The 17,967-nt window shown below is 38.9% G+C and overlaps 1 protein-coding gene across 1 annotated transcript in view; it reads right to left on the reverse strand.

The window, feature by feature from the left end:
• Positions 1-729: 729 nt before the first annotated feature.
• LOC138983800 (muscleblind-like protein 1) overlaps positions 730-17,967 on the reverse strand; it is a gene marked incomplete at its 5' end in the record, with an annotated part of 43,514 nt that continues 26,276 nt past the window's right edge. Inside the window, 2 exon segments of the mRNA XM_070357132.1 lie at positions 730-13,067; positions 13,535-13,619. Coding sequence (XP_070213233.1) covers positions 12,949-13,067; positions 13,535-13,619 — 204 coding nt within the window.

Genomic DNA, 17,967 nt, shown 5'->3' on the forward strand with positions numbered 1-17,967 from the left:
CTCCTAGACACTTTTATGTCCCAAGAGAATATTCCAAGTGGTTGTTTTGTATTGATCGTCATTGTGTGTGTGGGTGTGTGACTGTGTGCGTCTCAACGAGAGAGAGAGAGAGAGAGAGAGAGAGAGAGAGAGAGAGAGAGAGAGAGAGAGAGAGAGAGAGAGAGAGAGAGAGAGAGAGAGAGAGAGAGAGAGAGAGAGAGAGAGAGAGAGAGAGTATTCTTATCCGTGAGTTTCAGCATATGCGAATATGTTCTCCATGTACGCGTTTGTGTGCGTGTTTTAAAAAAAATTTTTTTAGTGTGTGTGTACTATGTGTCTGTGTGTCTTTGTGTGTGTTTTATTTTTAGCGTGTGTGTGTTTTATTTTTAGTGTGTGTGTAGGCTTATATGTGCCTTCGTCAGCATGTTTGCGTGCCTTACACCGCATTAACATTCACAGTCCATGCGAACGATACGTGATGCGCGTTTCTTAAACCACACCCTCAAGGTCAGCCGTGGCAGTACATTCTTTTCTTTATGAAGAACAAATGCAAGAGACAACCCTTGTTACATAGCCGATAGGATATGTCCTTTTAATAATGTATTTACCATTTCCTTTCAACGTGTTTATTGTAGATGAACATGATATATACTTTCAAAAGTCACTTTCAAAAACTCCTTTCATTTTTTGACAGAAAATTGTCCAACACTCACGAAATTCTTTACGAATAGTAAACTACTAACGCCAAAGTTTGCAAAAAAATACTTTTATTTATTTCCTACTGTCATGACGTTTTGTTGTTGTAGTTATGAACAGTCATCCTTTAAAAAAAAAAAAAAAAGAAAGAAAAAAGACTATATGGAACGGAAAAAAATGTATGTACAATATAACAAAAAATAAATGAAAAACAACAACAACAATCAAATCAACAAACACACATTTTTCCGTCGACGTATATTGATGTAAAAAGGCTCATCAAATAAAACGAACAATCACAACTTGTTGTTTTGTCTTTGAAAAGGTTCTAAGATTGTTTTTTTATACACACACAAAAAACACACGATGCTTCATCAAAAGTTGAATTGTTGTTCCGTACAACGACAAACAGTCAGTCTTCATCACACCGAAAAAACACACACATGAAAATGGAAAACAACACTGTGGACGATTATAAGAAAATATGCTCCGCTAGAATGACATACACTCTCGCCTTTCTGACCGATAAGGATATCATGGCATGGCGTGGGGGGGGGGGGGGGGTGGGGGTTGTGATAGAGAAGATATAGGGGAGCGCGATTTGGGGGGAGGCCGTCGAACGCTGAAGAAGAAGAAGAAGAAGAAGATTTGGGGGGAGAGGGAGGGGTTAGAGAAGATGTTAGTTGCAGAAAATGCGTATCGTTTGTTTGCTAGATTTGTTTGTTGGTTGTTGTATTGACCTGGTTGACCGCTGCGCTATCGGGGCTCTATTCCCTTAGAAAATGAATCCGCGGAAGCTTCATGGTGTATTACTTTCACTGAAGTTTTGGACAGGACAGGGAATGTGTTTGGTGGTAGACTGTGGGTAAGTGTGTGTGTGTGTGTGTGTGTGGGTGGGGGGGGGGGGGGGTAATAGATTGCTGGGGTTTTGATGGTAATGGAGATGTTCAGAATGTGTGTTTAAATGCTGTGAATTTGTCAACTTACGATCAGGATATATGGTTTATGGTTTTGTTTAACTCTTATTAAATGTGGGTTAAAAATGAACAATTTGGGCTTGAAGATGACTAGTATTACAGAAAGGGCTATACATCCCAACTTTCAGCTGCTGAACAAATTCTTTGTTAGAAGTTATGTTCACGTTTGGCTATCATACTGTTCACATTTTTATTTTTATTTTTTAAACACCGACAAGTATCACAAATATTTCATATCAAAAGACATTTCACTGTGACAAGAAATTTAAACTAAATCAAGTTTCCAATGGTTCTGAAAATAACTTGTTTTCCCGGAAAATTAATATATGTTTGTCATCTTTGGGTTACAAAGATGGAGAGCAGTGATGGCGAGGGATGTCATGCAGTGGAACTGCAGTTTGCCCTTTATTTTAACGCTTGACTTTAGTCAAATTCGACTGGGAAAGAAACCCACAAAACACCCCCGACAATTGTTTTAAAAAGGGGATGGGCTTGTAGGATTATACTATTTTGAAAGAAATCAAGAGTCGGGAAGCGTAAGTGTTGAAAAGAAGCGACTTTGTGTGTAGGGCTAGGGTACAATAATTGTGTCTGTACTGTATTAGTCACGCACATATACCAACAGTTCTTTCTCAGAAGTTATGTTCATACAAAAGTTTGAAAACCACAACAAGTATCACTTGTAAATATTTAATCCTCGAAGGCATTGGACAAGAAATTTTAAATAAAAATCATATGTACACAGGATCCAATGTTTACTTTCTTGTTTTGACGACTCGGATCAAAATGAAAACACGATCGCGGTACCATTGACAGGAATAGCCAAATGGCTTTGTGGGCGAATATAGGGAAGGGGTGATTATTTTGTCAATGTTCGCAGAGGAAAGGTTTCTTAATTCTTAATTGGGAGGAGTAGGGAGTTGGGGGAGGGATCGCGAACAGAGCGGCACGAAGCGTGTTATTATTTATTCACTGAACAAGATAAGTTCTGAAGACACTGGTTATGATCAGGACAATGATTTGTACAGTTGTCTTTCTTCGCGGACGCGCCTTGTTTTCTTGTGTACAACTCCACGTGCCTAGTGTTACATACGGTGCACTTCACTAAGACCATGCCATCTTCCACTCTTTTTCAACCATTCTTACCACAAACGCACACACGACGGTAGAGAGAAATGAATTCAAGAACACTGTTAGGTATCAATGACTAATAGATGATCTTTGATTGAATCTGTCAATGAAATGGAGGTGACGGAAACATGAAGAAATAATGCGTGGTTTGGAGGCACGAAATACATTTACGTTTAGGTGAGTGGGAGGGGGGTGGAAGGGGGAAGGGTGGAGCCCGGCTTGGGGTAAGAGGAGGGGGGGGGGGGGGGGGCACGGTAAGTGTAGGAAGAGAGAAACAAATGGAGAAAGTTTGGAGATCATTGAAACCGGCACTCAGCTCGGCGAAGTATCGTAAGTTCTCGTGGCACGTGACGGGTGGCGCCGTGACGTCACTAAGGGGACGTCACCGACACGTCATCAACACGACCGCGAGTTATAAGCACCATAATAATCATATCGTAAGGACATGGGGATTTTTCGAACACAAAACGTCCTCGTAAAAATGAAAATAACAGACAAATTGCTAATAGCATTTATCCAGAGAGAGAGAGAGAGAGAGCATATGGCACATAAAAAGCAAACCAAGCTTGAAGCATTCAGCTATTTCACTGTTCAAACCTGTCAGCATTCTAACCGGCAGTGAGTTTAAAGCTCAAGGCTGATCTGAAAAATAGTTAAGAAAGGGCGCAAAAACTACAGCTAGAAGGAAATAAATGTATTTTCCTCCACCGAAACAAAAATCAGATTTAAGGATGAAAACGGACCTCAGAAGGCTGTCAAAGGCCAAAATTAATTTTCTCGTCACGTGGAATGATTTATTAACACCGGTATCAAATTCGTCGAGAAAAAACTCAATTTGTGACTCAATACATTTTCAGTGTGTCTGTATTCGTATGCCGTGTTTGTAAGTTATTGTATGTGCCGTATCATTTACATAATTTGATGGGCAGTTCGTATATTTAGGCTGTTACTGTTATTGAAGTCTTAGTTGCAGAATAAAACTGACAACTTTGAATTTGTTCTTTGCTGATAAAAGTGTGTGCAATAGTTTTAAATCTGGAGTAAATATCTGTAATTTATTTTTAAGACAAAAATGTTATAGTATATTTTGGAGGGAAAATTTGTTGCATACACTTTCCTTTGAAGATCACATTAGTTTTTAAATCAAAGGCACCCTTTAAAAGTAAAACATTTTTTGAATTGTTGCATACAATAACAGAAAGAGCATGTTACACTTTTGAAATGAAAGGAACTTGCTTGAAGTCGTGTTTGTGTAGGCAACTTGTTGATCATGTTAAAACACATTTTACATCGCCGCTGCCCTTACGGCGTTGAACATTATTATTTGAACAACAGCTTCAGAGAACCAAACAGCATGGATATCATTGAACGGAAAAAGTCTCCATATTAGACATTATGAAACGAAAACTCAGTTGTTATCATTCAATGCTTATTCCTTTCAGTAAAAATAAAAATGGCCTTTAATTTTTACCTGGTACACTCGTTTGTACTGGTTAAAAACAATCTATGGTTTGCATATTAGTCTTTAAATGTCGCAATATTTAAGTAATATGGCACCATATTCTTAAAATGAACACAAACGATTATATCTTTTGCTGTGCGTAAGTGTCAGTGTTTGGAGGAACCTTTAGTATTCTTTCATCGAAAAGATGATTGAAAGTTGTAACAAATGTAAGACACGTCACAAAAGAAACAATGAAGGCTCTTGAAAATTCTTTCAATTTTGTGATAGAATGAACACAATTTACCAAGAAAAAATAGTGTGATATTTGTTGAAGTTAAAATATGGTCCTCATGACCTCTAACCGTCAATACAGATGACTGGTGTTTAGTTAAATCAGTATCCTCTACCTTGGGCCATAATTAAGAGTTCTTACTCATGCTCACTGTTAATTTGTCACCAGCAAGTTGAGAGGAAAAGAGGCAATACTGACATTAATCATAAATGTTTGTGTGCAACGTAGAGTGAGACAGTAATATCAGTTGTGTATTGTAGCACGGTATTTTGGGATGGAAGGCCTCCCCGGTAGCGTCGTGTGTGCAAGGTTGGGTGCTGGCCTGGTTTTTAATAAAGCGAGCAAGCAAGCAAGCAGATAAACAAGCCATTCTTTCCTCTACTTAACCAAACCCAGCTAAGTCCATATTTCTTCTTTTTCTGTCAAGATAACACACAACACAGGCATCTGTGATAAGTTGTCCTCTTGTCGTGTGCGTCTGTCCTTTCTGTCATTTGGTTTAACATCGTCGCTCACATTTCAATATTGTGTCAATTAGGTTTGAAAAGGTGTGGTATTTTCTGCGTGTCACTGAACACAGAGCTGACATCAGTTTGTTGGATGTCCTCTTCCTTTGCATCTGTGACATGGGTCTTGTTATAAAATATGATATTGGTATTCAGTTCACCGTCAGACAAGACGAGATAGTAGTTAACCTTTTCTATCTAGGAGAAATCTGAGACGCTACTTCATTGACAAGAAAAATTGCCGTTTGAAAATAAAACCAAGTTTCTACAGGAAGCCAAGCATTTCTTATATGGCGTTTTGCGTGTAGGTTTATCTGCGTGATGCACAAGACACACTTCCAGCTCCACACACACACACACACTCATTATGGTACGTTCAGAATTTCACGTCATCCTCACTTTGCCGTTTCAACATATGGCACACAACGAACATTGCGTCATCCATACGTGGCACCGGCCACACCGCAAGAAGCGTGCCTTTGGGGTACAAAGCAGACAGACAGACAGGCAGATTGCAAGCAGGAACAGACACCAATGGCACTTGAAACCGAATCCATCACATTTTGCTGACTTCATTTTGTTTATCTTTACACAAATTCTTGATTTCCTTTAGGTATCTGACTGTGGCCAAAAAAGCACATCCTGTAAAATTCACTTGATTCAATTGACATAGTCCGAGAAGTGTTTGAAATGAACGATTTTGACTGATTTTTGGGAAAACCAAACCTGCCCTAACTGTCAAGTGCCACTGGGTACAAAATTCGATTCACAAGGACAGAAAAAAGCAATGACGCCTGATAGGATTTCAAAATATAGTGATGAATTTAGTATTTATTTCAGAAAAAAATCTGGTTTCAATTCTGACCACACACAAGTACACAGCTATGCAGACGAAACAAAGACGAAGACATAAATTGATCCAAAAAAAGCCAGAGAAGTCTCAAACGGTGGCGTCAACTGGTACAAAACAGAAGACAATGTAGCAAAAGTGGAGTAAAAAGTGTTCGCTAAACGAGGACTGAAGCCAAGCCAATGAAAATGCGTGGAACCCAAGCTTTATTCCGGGACTTATAGACTTATAGTTTATCACCAATACATACACAGTGACCATCATAATTATATTCTCCGGTAAAAGGGGAAATAGAACTGTCACAATGCTGTTTTTATCATGAAAATGGTTTTCACTGATTGCCCAACAGTAGCTACACAGAACTGTAAAAAAGAAAAAAAAAAGCGTTTGCATGCTAAGGTGTATCATTTCTTTTTGGGTGGTGAATCCATTAACTTTTGATTCATGGAGTTTTGCAGATCTTAGAACAAACTTGTGTGGCCGTTTTCAATGGCTTGCCTACTCCCGTAGTCAGCTAGCTTTCTAAACGGCTGGGTTGTTTGGTTGGTTGCACAGTCATCCATGCGTAGCTGCAGCAATTAGGGAAGTACGTACAAAAGCAAGAACTCAAACAGCACAGCGTGAAAATAAATGGAAATTTGCTGCAGAGACAGAGCGAGAGAGATAAAGAAAGTGGCTTTGCTCAATCGGCATGAAGAGCGGTGGTTTCTGAGAATAAAAGGGTAACGGTTTTGAAACTAGCACTACGAACAAGTTGGTTTCACTCAGTGTGCTGTAACATGCAAAACATTTTTGCCACTTGTTTTGGTTGTGTTGGACAGCGTGGCAGGCGTTGAGACAACTCACTAAACCAAAGCATTGATTCAGTCCATCTACAAACTAAAAAATACGATGTACAAAATTCTATAAGAATCGGTTTTAAACATCATCAAGACAAAAGTTCACTTGGACAGAAGAAGAAAACAAAAGGCATCTGTTTAAGAGTTCAACAAAGAAACACAGGTTACAGTTTTTGTCTCACCCCTTTGACAAACATTCTGAAATAGGGGTCATGCACAGTCTTACATGGTACACTCTGACAAAACAGAAAAAAACGTCATGTTGACATCACTAGAATGACATCACAACCCACTAGCAGCACACTCCAGCATTTAACTCATCTTCAAACGTGTAGTCAAGGGAGAGAACGATGCAAGGCAAAATGCCTGTCGTCTTTCGCCACTAATTTAGGGGCTTGTGGTAATTATCATGAGAAAGAAAAGGAAAAAGTCTGAACACTTCCAAACACATTCATTCACAGGATAAATTCAACTGAACACCTCAACATTTCAGAAACAGGCAAAATCCACACAGACATGATTAATAGGCAATGGAATAAGCCTCCCTTCCCCAGAAAAATAATCGACACACGTGTACAGAAAGTCCAGGAATAGCTGGCTACTGCCTTGAAATCAAGATTAAAATTGGACATTCTGAAATTTCAAATGTTTTCTTCAACTGTTCACAAGTTTTCATGGCACTTCAAATATGGCATCAGCAGTGGGGTCATTTCTCATGGTGGTGTTCACGTGATAACATCTTCCACATAATATTAAACAAGACTTGTGATCCAAAGAAAGCATAATAACACAATGCATTAAATTTCCTTCCCGGTACCAGATTACTTTCTCCAGATAGTCTCTTTACAAAATATTAGCTGTACTAGTGCTCACTTCTCAGTATGTTTCAAGGGTGCTTCAAAATCAAACTAAAACAAAATATATATTTAAACAAACGAGAATTGGGAAAAATGGGACCTTTCTCCGATGCACAAAGAAAATAATGAACAAAAGAATCACATTCAAACTGATCATTCATACCACATGACTTCAAGGCAACAGCCAGTTAAGAAATAAGTGGGGAGAGAAGGAACTCACCGCATACATACAATGAACCTTATGCTGCGATGTGTGGGTGTTGAAGAAAAATATCACAAATCTGAATTTTCTTCTCTTGATAAGAATAAGAATAATTGAATAATGTCGTCATACTCCAAAATGAACTCTTTTAATAGAAAAAAAATCGTTCAATGATGCGTATAATCAATTATCTTGTTACCAAAACATGATAATTATTCTTTCCTCCTTGAAATGGTGTAGTTTTGAGTATCACAAAGACAGAGAACGGGAACTTGCGAAATATTATCACCACTTATTCACACAGACCAAAAACCGCCAGTCATATCACGCAGTGCTGACGTCAACACCTCTTGTTCCCCTCCGGGAGGGCTGTCGGGTCCCAACACACTTTGCATGATAGACTTGTAACCATAGTAACGCTCGTCAACAAACCAACAACGCTGTTCTCACCAGCTTCCCAGGCAATACAGTCAAGACAACAGACCAAAGTACAGGCAGGATCAACTCATGTGGGAGAAAATTTGACAGATTGAATAAAAACAATGTAAACAAGACTTTAAAATGAAATGATAACTCATGGTTTGACCAATCTATTGATACACTTTGCGATCAAGATTTAGGACGAATGAATTACATTGGTGTATAAAGCAGCGCTAAACTCTATAAGAAAGAGTTAACACGTGTGTACTGGTGTGTAATTAATTCAAAAAGATCATCGATTGTCTTAAATTCGTAATCTATTTTATCTTAATGTGAGGACAAAATAACGAAGACTTAATGGTTTAAAAATAACAACTGATTCCATTTGTCCTTGTTTATGGATTTGTTTGTTTGCTTAACGCCCAGTCCACCACGAAGGTTGATATCAGGGTTGTTTATGGATCTCTTCTACAATTATTACTTGTATGAATTGTCTTCCCAAGAATAAACGGCAGACAGGGTTGGTAAAGGTAAAATGCTGAGGGGCTGTAGGTAATTGATTACAGATACACCACGTCATACACTTTTCAAACAAGACATGAAGAATGGCTACAATACAGTCAGGCCCAAAAATTTTTATGAATATCACACACGGAGAGAAAAGAACACTTTTCAGAATGGTTACTGCTTTTTCAAAGGTCAAAGTCCGATTTTGAAAATAGTTTTGTCATAAACTTGTCAGAAAGAAAAAAAACACTGGGTAAATAGGGTTTGAAGGGTAAGAAGCACAGAGTAAGATCAACCAGCACAAGGTGCTATTAACCACCGCTACCTATGGTCCACACATTACATACACTGTGATAATTGGCTACAACCACGCCGAGTTTTGCAGGACATAATATACAACTGGTGTAAGTGGTCAAAATACAACTTTTTTGTCACATACAAAATACACTCCAAAATGTTTATGAACAGTATATCTGACATACAAAACACAATGGTCTATGTTTCACAATTTTGCATGGCACTAGTTTACATTGTAACATACCATAGTATGACTTTGTAACATATCAAAGTATGATTAGAACATACCAAATATACAACCTCCAATTTCTTGATGGAAAGAAAATGCTTTCTCAGGCAACACGAATGGCACTGGGCTAATAAATTGGAACATGTTTGAAAAACTTACCTTTATAAACTAATTACTCTTTTTTTATAATTATATCTCGAGCAGACTTGTGATAGTTCGGACAATGACTATGATCTACTTCTGACCCTGTAAAAATCCAGATTTACATTGTTTCTGTCCGTGCAAATTAAGAAGTCGATGCAAGGTTTCTACATTGGAATATATGAGAATACACCGAGTAAAACATGCAAGAAGGTAAAAAGTTAAGACTGAGTAAGATCTTTCTCCGAGACTACAAACTTCCAACCAGTGATATGTCTCTTTCTGTGTTAAAGCTTCTTTTTTTATGCAAATATGGTTTAACAATATAAAAGTTTAGATATTTAACTGTATTTTTGAGAAAGTGTGTACAGACTTAACTGAGAACATCTAACATATACTAACAAATAAAAACTTAATATTTCCAAAATAAAGCTCAGTCTCCAGTATAACCTCATAAGCATGCAGGGTTCCCTAGATGTGATTGAACAATCTTCATAAAAGTGATTGAAAAGTCTTAAATGCTGAAATATTAACATTTCTTCAATACAGTTTAGAATAATCTGCCTGTTCATTCTCATTTTTCTGAGACATTAGAATGTTCCACTAATGGTTAAAAATCAGAAAAAAGAAAACACCTGTGTTTCATGACACAATTTCTTCCCACAAACAATTATAGAATATGACATAGTTACAGGTACATGGTATCAAACATCAATCATCATTTGAAAAATAGATGTCAAACAAACACAACAATGGACAATAACAGTCATAGTAATAAAAATAACAAACTGAATATCTATATCTTATAATCTACCACCAAAGAATAACTACACGGTCGATCAACTCACATGCATATGACAATTTTTTTTTTGTACTCAGAAAGTATGGACGATTAAGAAACAAATTGAAGTACATACATACATGAATTATATACTAGAAAAACGACCATGAACATGGCAATAGTAAAACTGGTGTACAGTAGTTTACAGAAATAAACTCTGCCGCCCAATCAGGGCAGTAATATGGCACAGAAAGGGAGTTAAAACCGTTCAGGGGATATAATGTGCACCATGCGAATTGCACCAAACGCAACAACCTTACACACCCCTGGTTGCAGCAGACTGGGCCCACCCTCCTCTACCCATGTGCTATCATCTTAAATGGGGAAAAACAAGGGCAAAGCGGAAGTTTTAGGTATTTTCTGCTCATATACCTAGTATGAACGTCAACAGAATTCAATGATTCAGTTAATGAAGATAATTTTTTTTACACCCATTACCATCAACTCTTGTCAGGGTTTTAATTCTCCAAATTGGTAAACAATGATTTTATTTAAAGAAGGGACTCTATTAGCGAATCACGTGACCAGATTGCCACGTTTGTCAACAGGGGAAGCAAAGGCCACTTTTGTATTTAGGTTTCATCAGAAGGAACTGCATGAAAAAGTAGTGCTACAAATAAGAGAGGGAGCAAGAACAAAGTTACTGAGATTCATCATAAATTTTGTTTTGCACAGGCTTTAAAAACTTGACCGTTTCACTCATGGTTAAAATGGTTTGAGTTTGAACACTTTAGCTAGTGCAGCATTACAGATGGCAAAGTTTGTAGGAAAACAGCACAGGTAGTAGAAAGACTGGCCCGGTCTGCTGAAGGGGTGTGCACGTGTGAGACAAGCAGCACCAACATCTCTTTGCCTCATTACCCATCTTCATCACTCGTTATCGTCATCTTCATCCATCTTGGCGACGGACCCCTAAGCCCTACGTAGAGTGGGAAGAATAGCTCGCAAGGAACACCCTGTTCTCTCACAGATCCAAAACTCAACAGTTTGAAGAAAATGACACGCTTCGAGTCTCTGATAAGGGACGAGAAACAGCGCCACTGTGAAGCCAGTAGAAGTAATGGAATCATCCAAGTCAGGGGTCCCCACATGTAGGGGTAGACTCCCCCTGCGTATCATGGAATGAGATGAGACCATTGGATAAAGCACCAAAGTGAAGTTTTGTAATTCCCTCCTTTATCTTCAGAACACAGCCAAGCCACACACTGTTAGAAACAAGTAGACTGCATATAATTTCTACTTCCACCGCTGTAGAATTCGTCATTTGCTTTTCACTCTGGCAAGAATGCTTACCCTTTCATTTGTGGGTAGTTAGGATTTACACGTCTTTATACAACTCTCATGCAATACCTTCTTCTTCTGCGTTCGTGGGCTGAAACTCCCACGTACACTCGTGTTTTTTGCACGAGTGGAATTTTACGTGTATGACCGTTTTTTTTACCCGGCCATTTAGGCAGCCATACGCCGTTTTCGGAGGAAGCATGCTGGGTATTTTCGTGTTTCTATAACCCACCGAACTCTGACATGGATTACAGGATCTTTTTCGTGCGCACTTGGTCTTGTGCTTGCGTGTACACACGGGGGCGGGGGTTCGCGGACACCGAGGAGAGTCTGCACACAAAGTTGACTCTGAGAAATAAATCTCTCGCCGAACGTGGGGACGAACTCACGCTGACAGCGGCCAACTGGATACAAATCCAGCGCGCTACCGACTGAGCTACATCCCCGCCCCATGCAATACCTGACTTGTTCCATCAGTGTGTGGCTGAGCTAATGCATACAATCTTAAAACAATGGCATAAAACTGAAACTTGTACAGAGTAATAGAAAGACTTTCAGAAGGATTGTGGATATCTCAAGACCCAAGAAGTTAGTCAACACAAACCCAAAGACGTTACACACCAACCACACCGACACAACACACGTGGCATAATCTTCAACTCCTCTTGACGCAAACTCAGAATTAAGAACGAAATCATCATGTAGAAAATGCACGGTTTCATGGAGGATGGGTAACACTTGCGTAGATTTGTGTTGAAAACTTGTGTAGCCTCTTCTCCGACGAAGCTCGGTCGCTTGATGCAGTTTAAAGTGTCAGCTTTGTACGCTCGGTACAAAGCAGCCACTGCCTGGTTTTTGAGTCTTTCATGTAAGTCTGGTGTGTGCAGCAAATCATCTGTAAGTTTGGTGTTAAAAAAATCGCAGTTTTTTGTCTCCCTGTACCTGTGGCCAAGTCAATGAGGGGGTTAACCCCCAGTAAATAGTATTTTTGTCACAGAAGGCAACAACAGTCATAAGTCACAATGAAAGAACAGAAAAGTAAAACTATAAATCACGTTTCGCCGATTTGCAATGTTGTCCTCCTCTTCATCAGAAATTAACAGCACCTCCCAAAATATACAATAAAACTTTCTAATAAATTTATACTTTTGTTAAAAATTTGAGAACGAAGAAATAAATCAACAAGGATAAAATCAAATTTTTTTTGGATAAAGTATCAACAATTTCTTTTCTCTTAACAAAAAAGGAACAAAAAACAGTCCATAATCAATATCATGATTACACAATCATTTACAATTGGTCATAACAGACATGATGTTATTCTTCTCCGCAACTTTGAGCCTATTTTACATTCACCTGTGACCAGACATTGGCCAATCACAGAGCACCGAGAAAAAAGGGGGCAGGGTCCCGTCAGGGGGGCGGAGTCGGACGGGTGGGCGGGGTGAGACTTGGCCAATCAGGTGGAAGGGGGCAGAGGCACAGGAATGTGGTAGTATTTGCACAAGGCGCGCTTACAGGCATTGCGCACCGAGTCTCGACACACCACGACACGACCGTCTTCTGTAGTTTCCACATCTGTAACACAACACATGATGTTTGCACAACTCTTGCTTCATAACACCAACCTACCAACATTCCCGGACGTCCCACCGGGACAAGATTTTAACATTTTAAAGGAGATTAGCAAGTTTGAAAAGACATGAGCCTTTTAGAACCTTCTAAGAGAGAGAGAGAGAGAGAGAGAGAGAGAGAGAGAGAGAGAGAGAGAGAGAGAGAGAGAGAGAGAGAGAGAGAGAGAGAGAGAGAGAGAGAGAGAGAGAGAGAGAGAGAGAGAGAGAGAGAGAGAGAGAGAGAGAGAGAGAGAGAGAGAGAGAGAGAGAGAGAGAGGTTTAGGATTTGAGGCAAACATCTACACTTCTAATTTGTCTTTGAATTAAATCCATGAGAGAGAGAGAGAGAGAGAGAGAGAGAGAGAGAGAGAGAGAGAGAGAGAGAGAGAGAGAGAGAGAGAGAGAGAGAGAGAGAGAGAGGACTTATCATACCTTCTAGGACATGCACCATTCTGCAGGTGGGGCGATCACAAAGCCCCGCCCTAAAATCGCGGCACAGTGGGAGGGTGTCCAGTAACTGTTTGGAAACAGGCATCATTACCGTTAAGCACCATTATACCACACCGTATCTCAAGGCATCATGTTACAAAACATTGGTTGATCATGAACAAAACACAAACAACAAGGCTCCCGGCATGCAGGTCAGCTGCATTAACAAGGAGCGAGAAAAAGGAGGAACTTAAAAGGGATCGGGTGGTGCTCGCAATCACAAGACAGAAAACAGCCTGACGAGTAGAAAACACGGAAACACGAATCGCATTTGATCAGTTGACAAAAGATATACAGTCACAAGAATCACAGTTGATGAAAGATAAAATTGAAAGTGAACAATATCAAACACAACACAGTATTTACAACTCCGAATACCACAAAACAAAGAAAGGCAACACGAAAAAAAAATTCACAAGCATTAAAGCAGTGCACACAAATACGAATAACTTGACAACAACGGAGTACAGTTAACAACAGAGCAAAGAATATGTTACAGTAGTTACAGTACCAAGAAAATGCCTTTACCCTCTATACTACACGTCTATACACCTTCGTCTTTTCGAAATGACGATATTTCTATCAATACACGATATATCATTCAATGGATGTTATAAGGGAAAGAGCAGTGCAACATTGCCATAGAAAAAAATCTGAGAAAAAAAAGTGCAGTTTGCTTCTCAACGCACATATAAAAGCTTGGACACATCTCTAGTGTTTAAACAATCGTTTACAAAGAAAGAAAGGCATTTAAAGTGCATTTATATTTTATTATTACCAATTCAGTGCCCCACATGGCTTTTTGACCAATCAGGACGGATTCTAGGTGACCCTCTAATTGTTATAACGTTCAGGCAGGGATCCTTTTTGTTTATCAAGCTAAAAATTAACAAGACAAAGTAATAATGTAATTCAACAATATCAGCGTGATTTATTCTAAAGAATGACACTTCAAATGCTGTCAGGTAATACTCTCTTTATCTAAAAAATACCGAAAAGCAAGTTTTGTCGGTGGGTGCGTAACGGAACAGCAAGGCACCGCCCATCGTCTGAGTGTGCAATGCCGACCGCTCACTTGAAATCTAAATGATCAAAGTTCGGAAAAATCAAGTGAAATTGCGCCACTCGCTTTATATCAAATGTACCTTTACGTCATTTCCCATCCGTCTGGTGTCGGTTCTAAATCTGTCGCTCTCTGTTCAACGAGAAATAGCGAAGCAACCGAAACGCATGTTCAACATGGTTTATCGTGAGATTGTTGTGTGTCAAAGGCATTTGACCTTTGAATATTCATCACGTCAGGTGTGTTACTCTGATTGGCTGACTCAGGTCACGAGAATTCTTTGACTGACAGGCATAATCAGGTAGAAGCGCTCAAGTTCCCATTGCGGCTGTTCTGTCTAATTCGAGGGGTTGCTTCGAAATTTATTTTGGTCGAATTAAACGGTAATAAAACCGTTATTTCTAATATGCTGACTGTTAGCAAATGATAACAGACATGTCTCACAAACAATATCAGCATACGCCTAAAAGGCTCATGCTTGATATCTTTTTTCTCGACATGTCTTGTTATCATTTGCTAACAGTCAGCATATTAGAAATAACTCATAAAATCAATTAAACCAGTTACCAGGATAGAAGTTGTTGCACTGCACTTTCCGATAAGCATAAATCACTACTGAAACCAAATAACTGCAGATAGTTATAGTGCCCTTTATGTGCTAACTACTGAAATAAAGTGGTCATTTTGTCCCCAAGTACAAAATAGAGGCTACGAAGCTATTAGTAAAAAATAAAAATTATGAAGCATCCAAACAGAAAAAAGAACTCAAGATACAGAAAAAGTAATGCAAAATCAACCAAAAACAGTAAATAAAGCACATAACAAAAGAGAGTTAAAACAGCCATGACAGCGAAATAAATATAAGACCTAGCTGCTTGCAGTAACTTAACCCAAGACTGAAGCATTAGGAAGCCATAATTTTAGTCATAGAAACATTGGGGTAGAGATTTTGCGGGTCATGTTAGGAGTATAGTGCTTGAAGCTTTCTGTGTGCCTTGCAGAAAACGGTATTGTGCTTTTTCATTGGCAAATAAAGTTTTCTAGATCTAGCGTGCCGAAGATAGCAAAGGTCACTTTGTCCTTGAATTTGGGATTAGTCAAGGAATGTGGTGTCCGTTTACCTTTGATCCTAGGCCAGGGTGTCTGCAAAAGGGTCTTGAGTATGTACAGTTAGATCAGTATGGACAATTTCTGAACAAGTTCTTCACTTCCGCGGACTGTTGCTTTCACACTCTTTCCAATGATGAAGTGCAAATACTTCTTTAGTTTAAAAAAAAAAGAAGTAAATACTACTCTCTTTTCCTTGACGACTCGTGCAAATACTTGTTTATGTCAAGTTTGTTTGCAACATTTATTCATCAAACTTCATTTTCCTGTTGTACATGTTCCTGTACGCGTCATTCCTTACTTAAGAAGTCAGTACTCAGACTTCAGTGAAGATTTCTTAAAGGAGAGAATGAACACTTTGCTTTTTGTTGGTGCTTTATTCCTTAAAATGTTGCCCGCTGAGAATCTCTCTGGAAATTAGGTTTTCCCTTATCTTTGTTCTTCCGTTTCACATATTCTGTCACAGCGTATTTTTAGAAATGATGTACTATCTCAAGTGGATAAAATACAAATATCATAAAAGACCCAGATCCACATTTTCTCTTCCCGTGGTTGTAAATCTTATGTTTCAACAGTTGTGTTAGACAGCCATCCGTTCATTTTTTTAATTTATCAATTAGTGTCGAATCTGACATTTTTTATATTAGATCTTGTCTTACATTTAAAATTAACAAATCGTTTTGGAAAGTTAAGATGTAAAGAAAAACCATCCTTTCCTTTGCTTAATTAAACCTTTTTGGCTTTCTGTCACTGAATCGTCAAAGTTTGAGTGCAGATTTCCGTGTTTGAATTACTAAAAATAGGTTTCATAAATATCCCCCCCCCAAAAAAAAACTTGTTTTGGTCATTAACTGATATCGTTAATATTTCAAGTATTACATACCTATTTCATTGTATTGTGCCCTTCTACCATTGAATTCTCTCAGTTTCAGAGCTGACTTACGTGTTTGAATATCTCAAAATTAAATTTCATAAATACCTCCTTCCGCGAACAGTGGTTGGGTAATTAAATCAAAACCCATGCATTTAAATTATAACCTATCATTGAATCATAACTGAAGTATCTTAATTATCACTGATCATAACTTCTGACCTAAGTTCATTTTCCCCCCCTCTCACTCCCTTCCCCCACTCAGCCTAAAGGTAGGAAAGAGCAAGGAAGGGTAAGTACCTGTTTGTTTCTGTCAAAGTACTCAACGTTATAGACATTATTGGGGACTTTGCGGTTTACGCCAACAGCAGCAGAGGCTGCGGCAGCAGGCGACGTCAAGGTCCCGACCACCGCAGCAGCCGCCCCCACCCCGGGTGGCTGAGTTCCCGCCACCAGCAACGGCAAGTCTGCACCACCAGCAGCGGCAGCAACAGCAAGGCGGGCACCAGGGCGTGGCAGGGGTTTGATTGGCATAAGAGTGAGAGTGCGGCGAAGCGGAACATGCAGAGAGCGGTCAAGCACACGGGTCGGTACACAGGAAGGAAGTGTGTGTGCGTGTGGCACAGGAGAAGGGATGGTGGTGGTGGTGTCAGTCAAGAAGCGACCAACCCAGAACAAAACATGAAACAAGAGAACCAAAAAATCCATCCATCTGGGTTAATCAAAGGCAAAAACCAAAGATAATGAATGCGAACCGAAAATGAGTCTTACAAAAAGCGTATAAGAAATCAAAGTTAAGGAGCAAAGAATATGAAAGTTAACACCAAAGCATCAAAAGTAAGAAGACAAAAATCAAAATGCACGCATGACAATTTGACTGCTCTTGAGAGAATTGAAACATTCCGGAATAAAATGTTGATATTCAAAAATGCGTAAAATATTTCGAGTAAATTCAACAATAGTCACAAAAAAAAGTTTTCGCAACAAAAAATTCGCAGAATGTTTCAATTCTTCTTCTCAAATGTCTTTCTACTTGTGCAATTGAAAAAGGAATTTAATGTTTTTCATGTAAAGCAAGAAACAAACTGCAAGTCAGGTTCAAACGTGAATATTTTCCTACAAGCTGAAGTGATTTTTCTAAAGAATACGTGCCAAAGTTTTTTTGCAAATACAAATTCAGAATACAAGACCAAAATGTCATGCAAGTACAATAATTGTAAGCACAACAACATAGACACAATACAATGACTGTACAATATTGAACATTGAACAAGTACCACAGTTAATTCTTCTTCTTCTGCGTTCGTGGGCTGAAACTCCCACGTACACTCGTGT

This window comes from Littorina saxatilis, linkage group LG13 (genome assembly GCF_037325665.1).
Source record: "Littorina saxatilis isolate snail1 linkage group LG13, US_GU_Lsax_2.0, whole genome shotgun sequence".
Classification (NCBI taxonomy): domain Eukaryota; kingdom Metazoa; phylum Mollusca; class Gastropoda; order Littorinimorpha; family Littorinidae; genus Littorina; species Littorina saxatilis.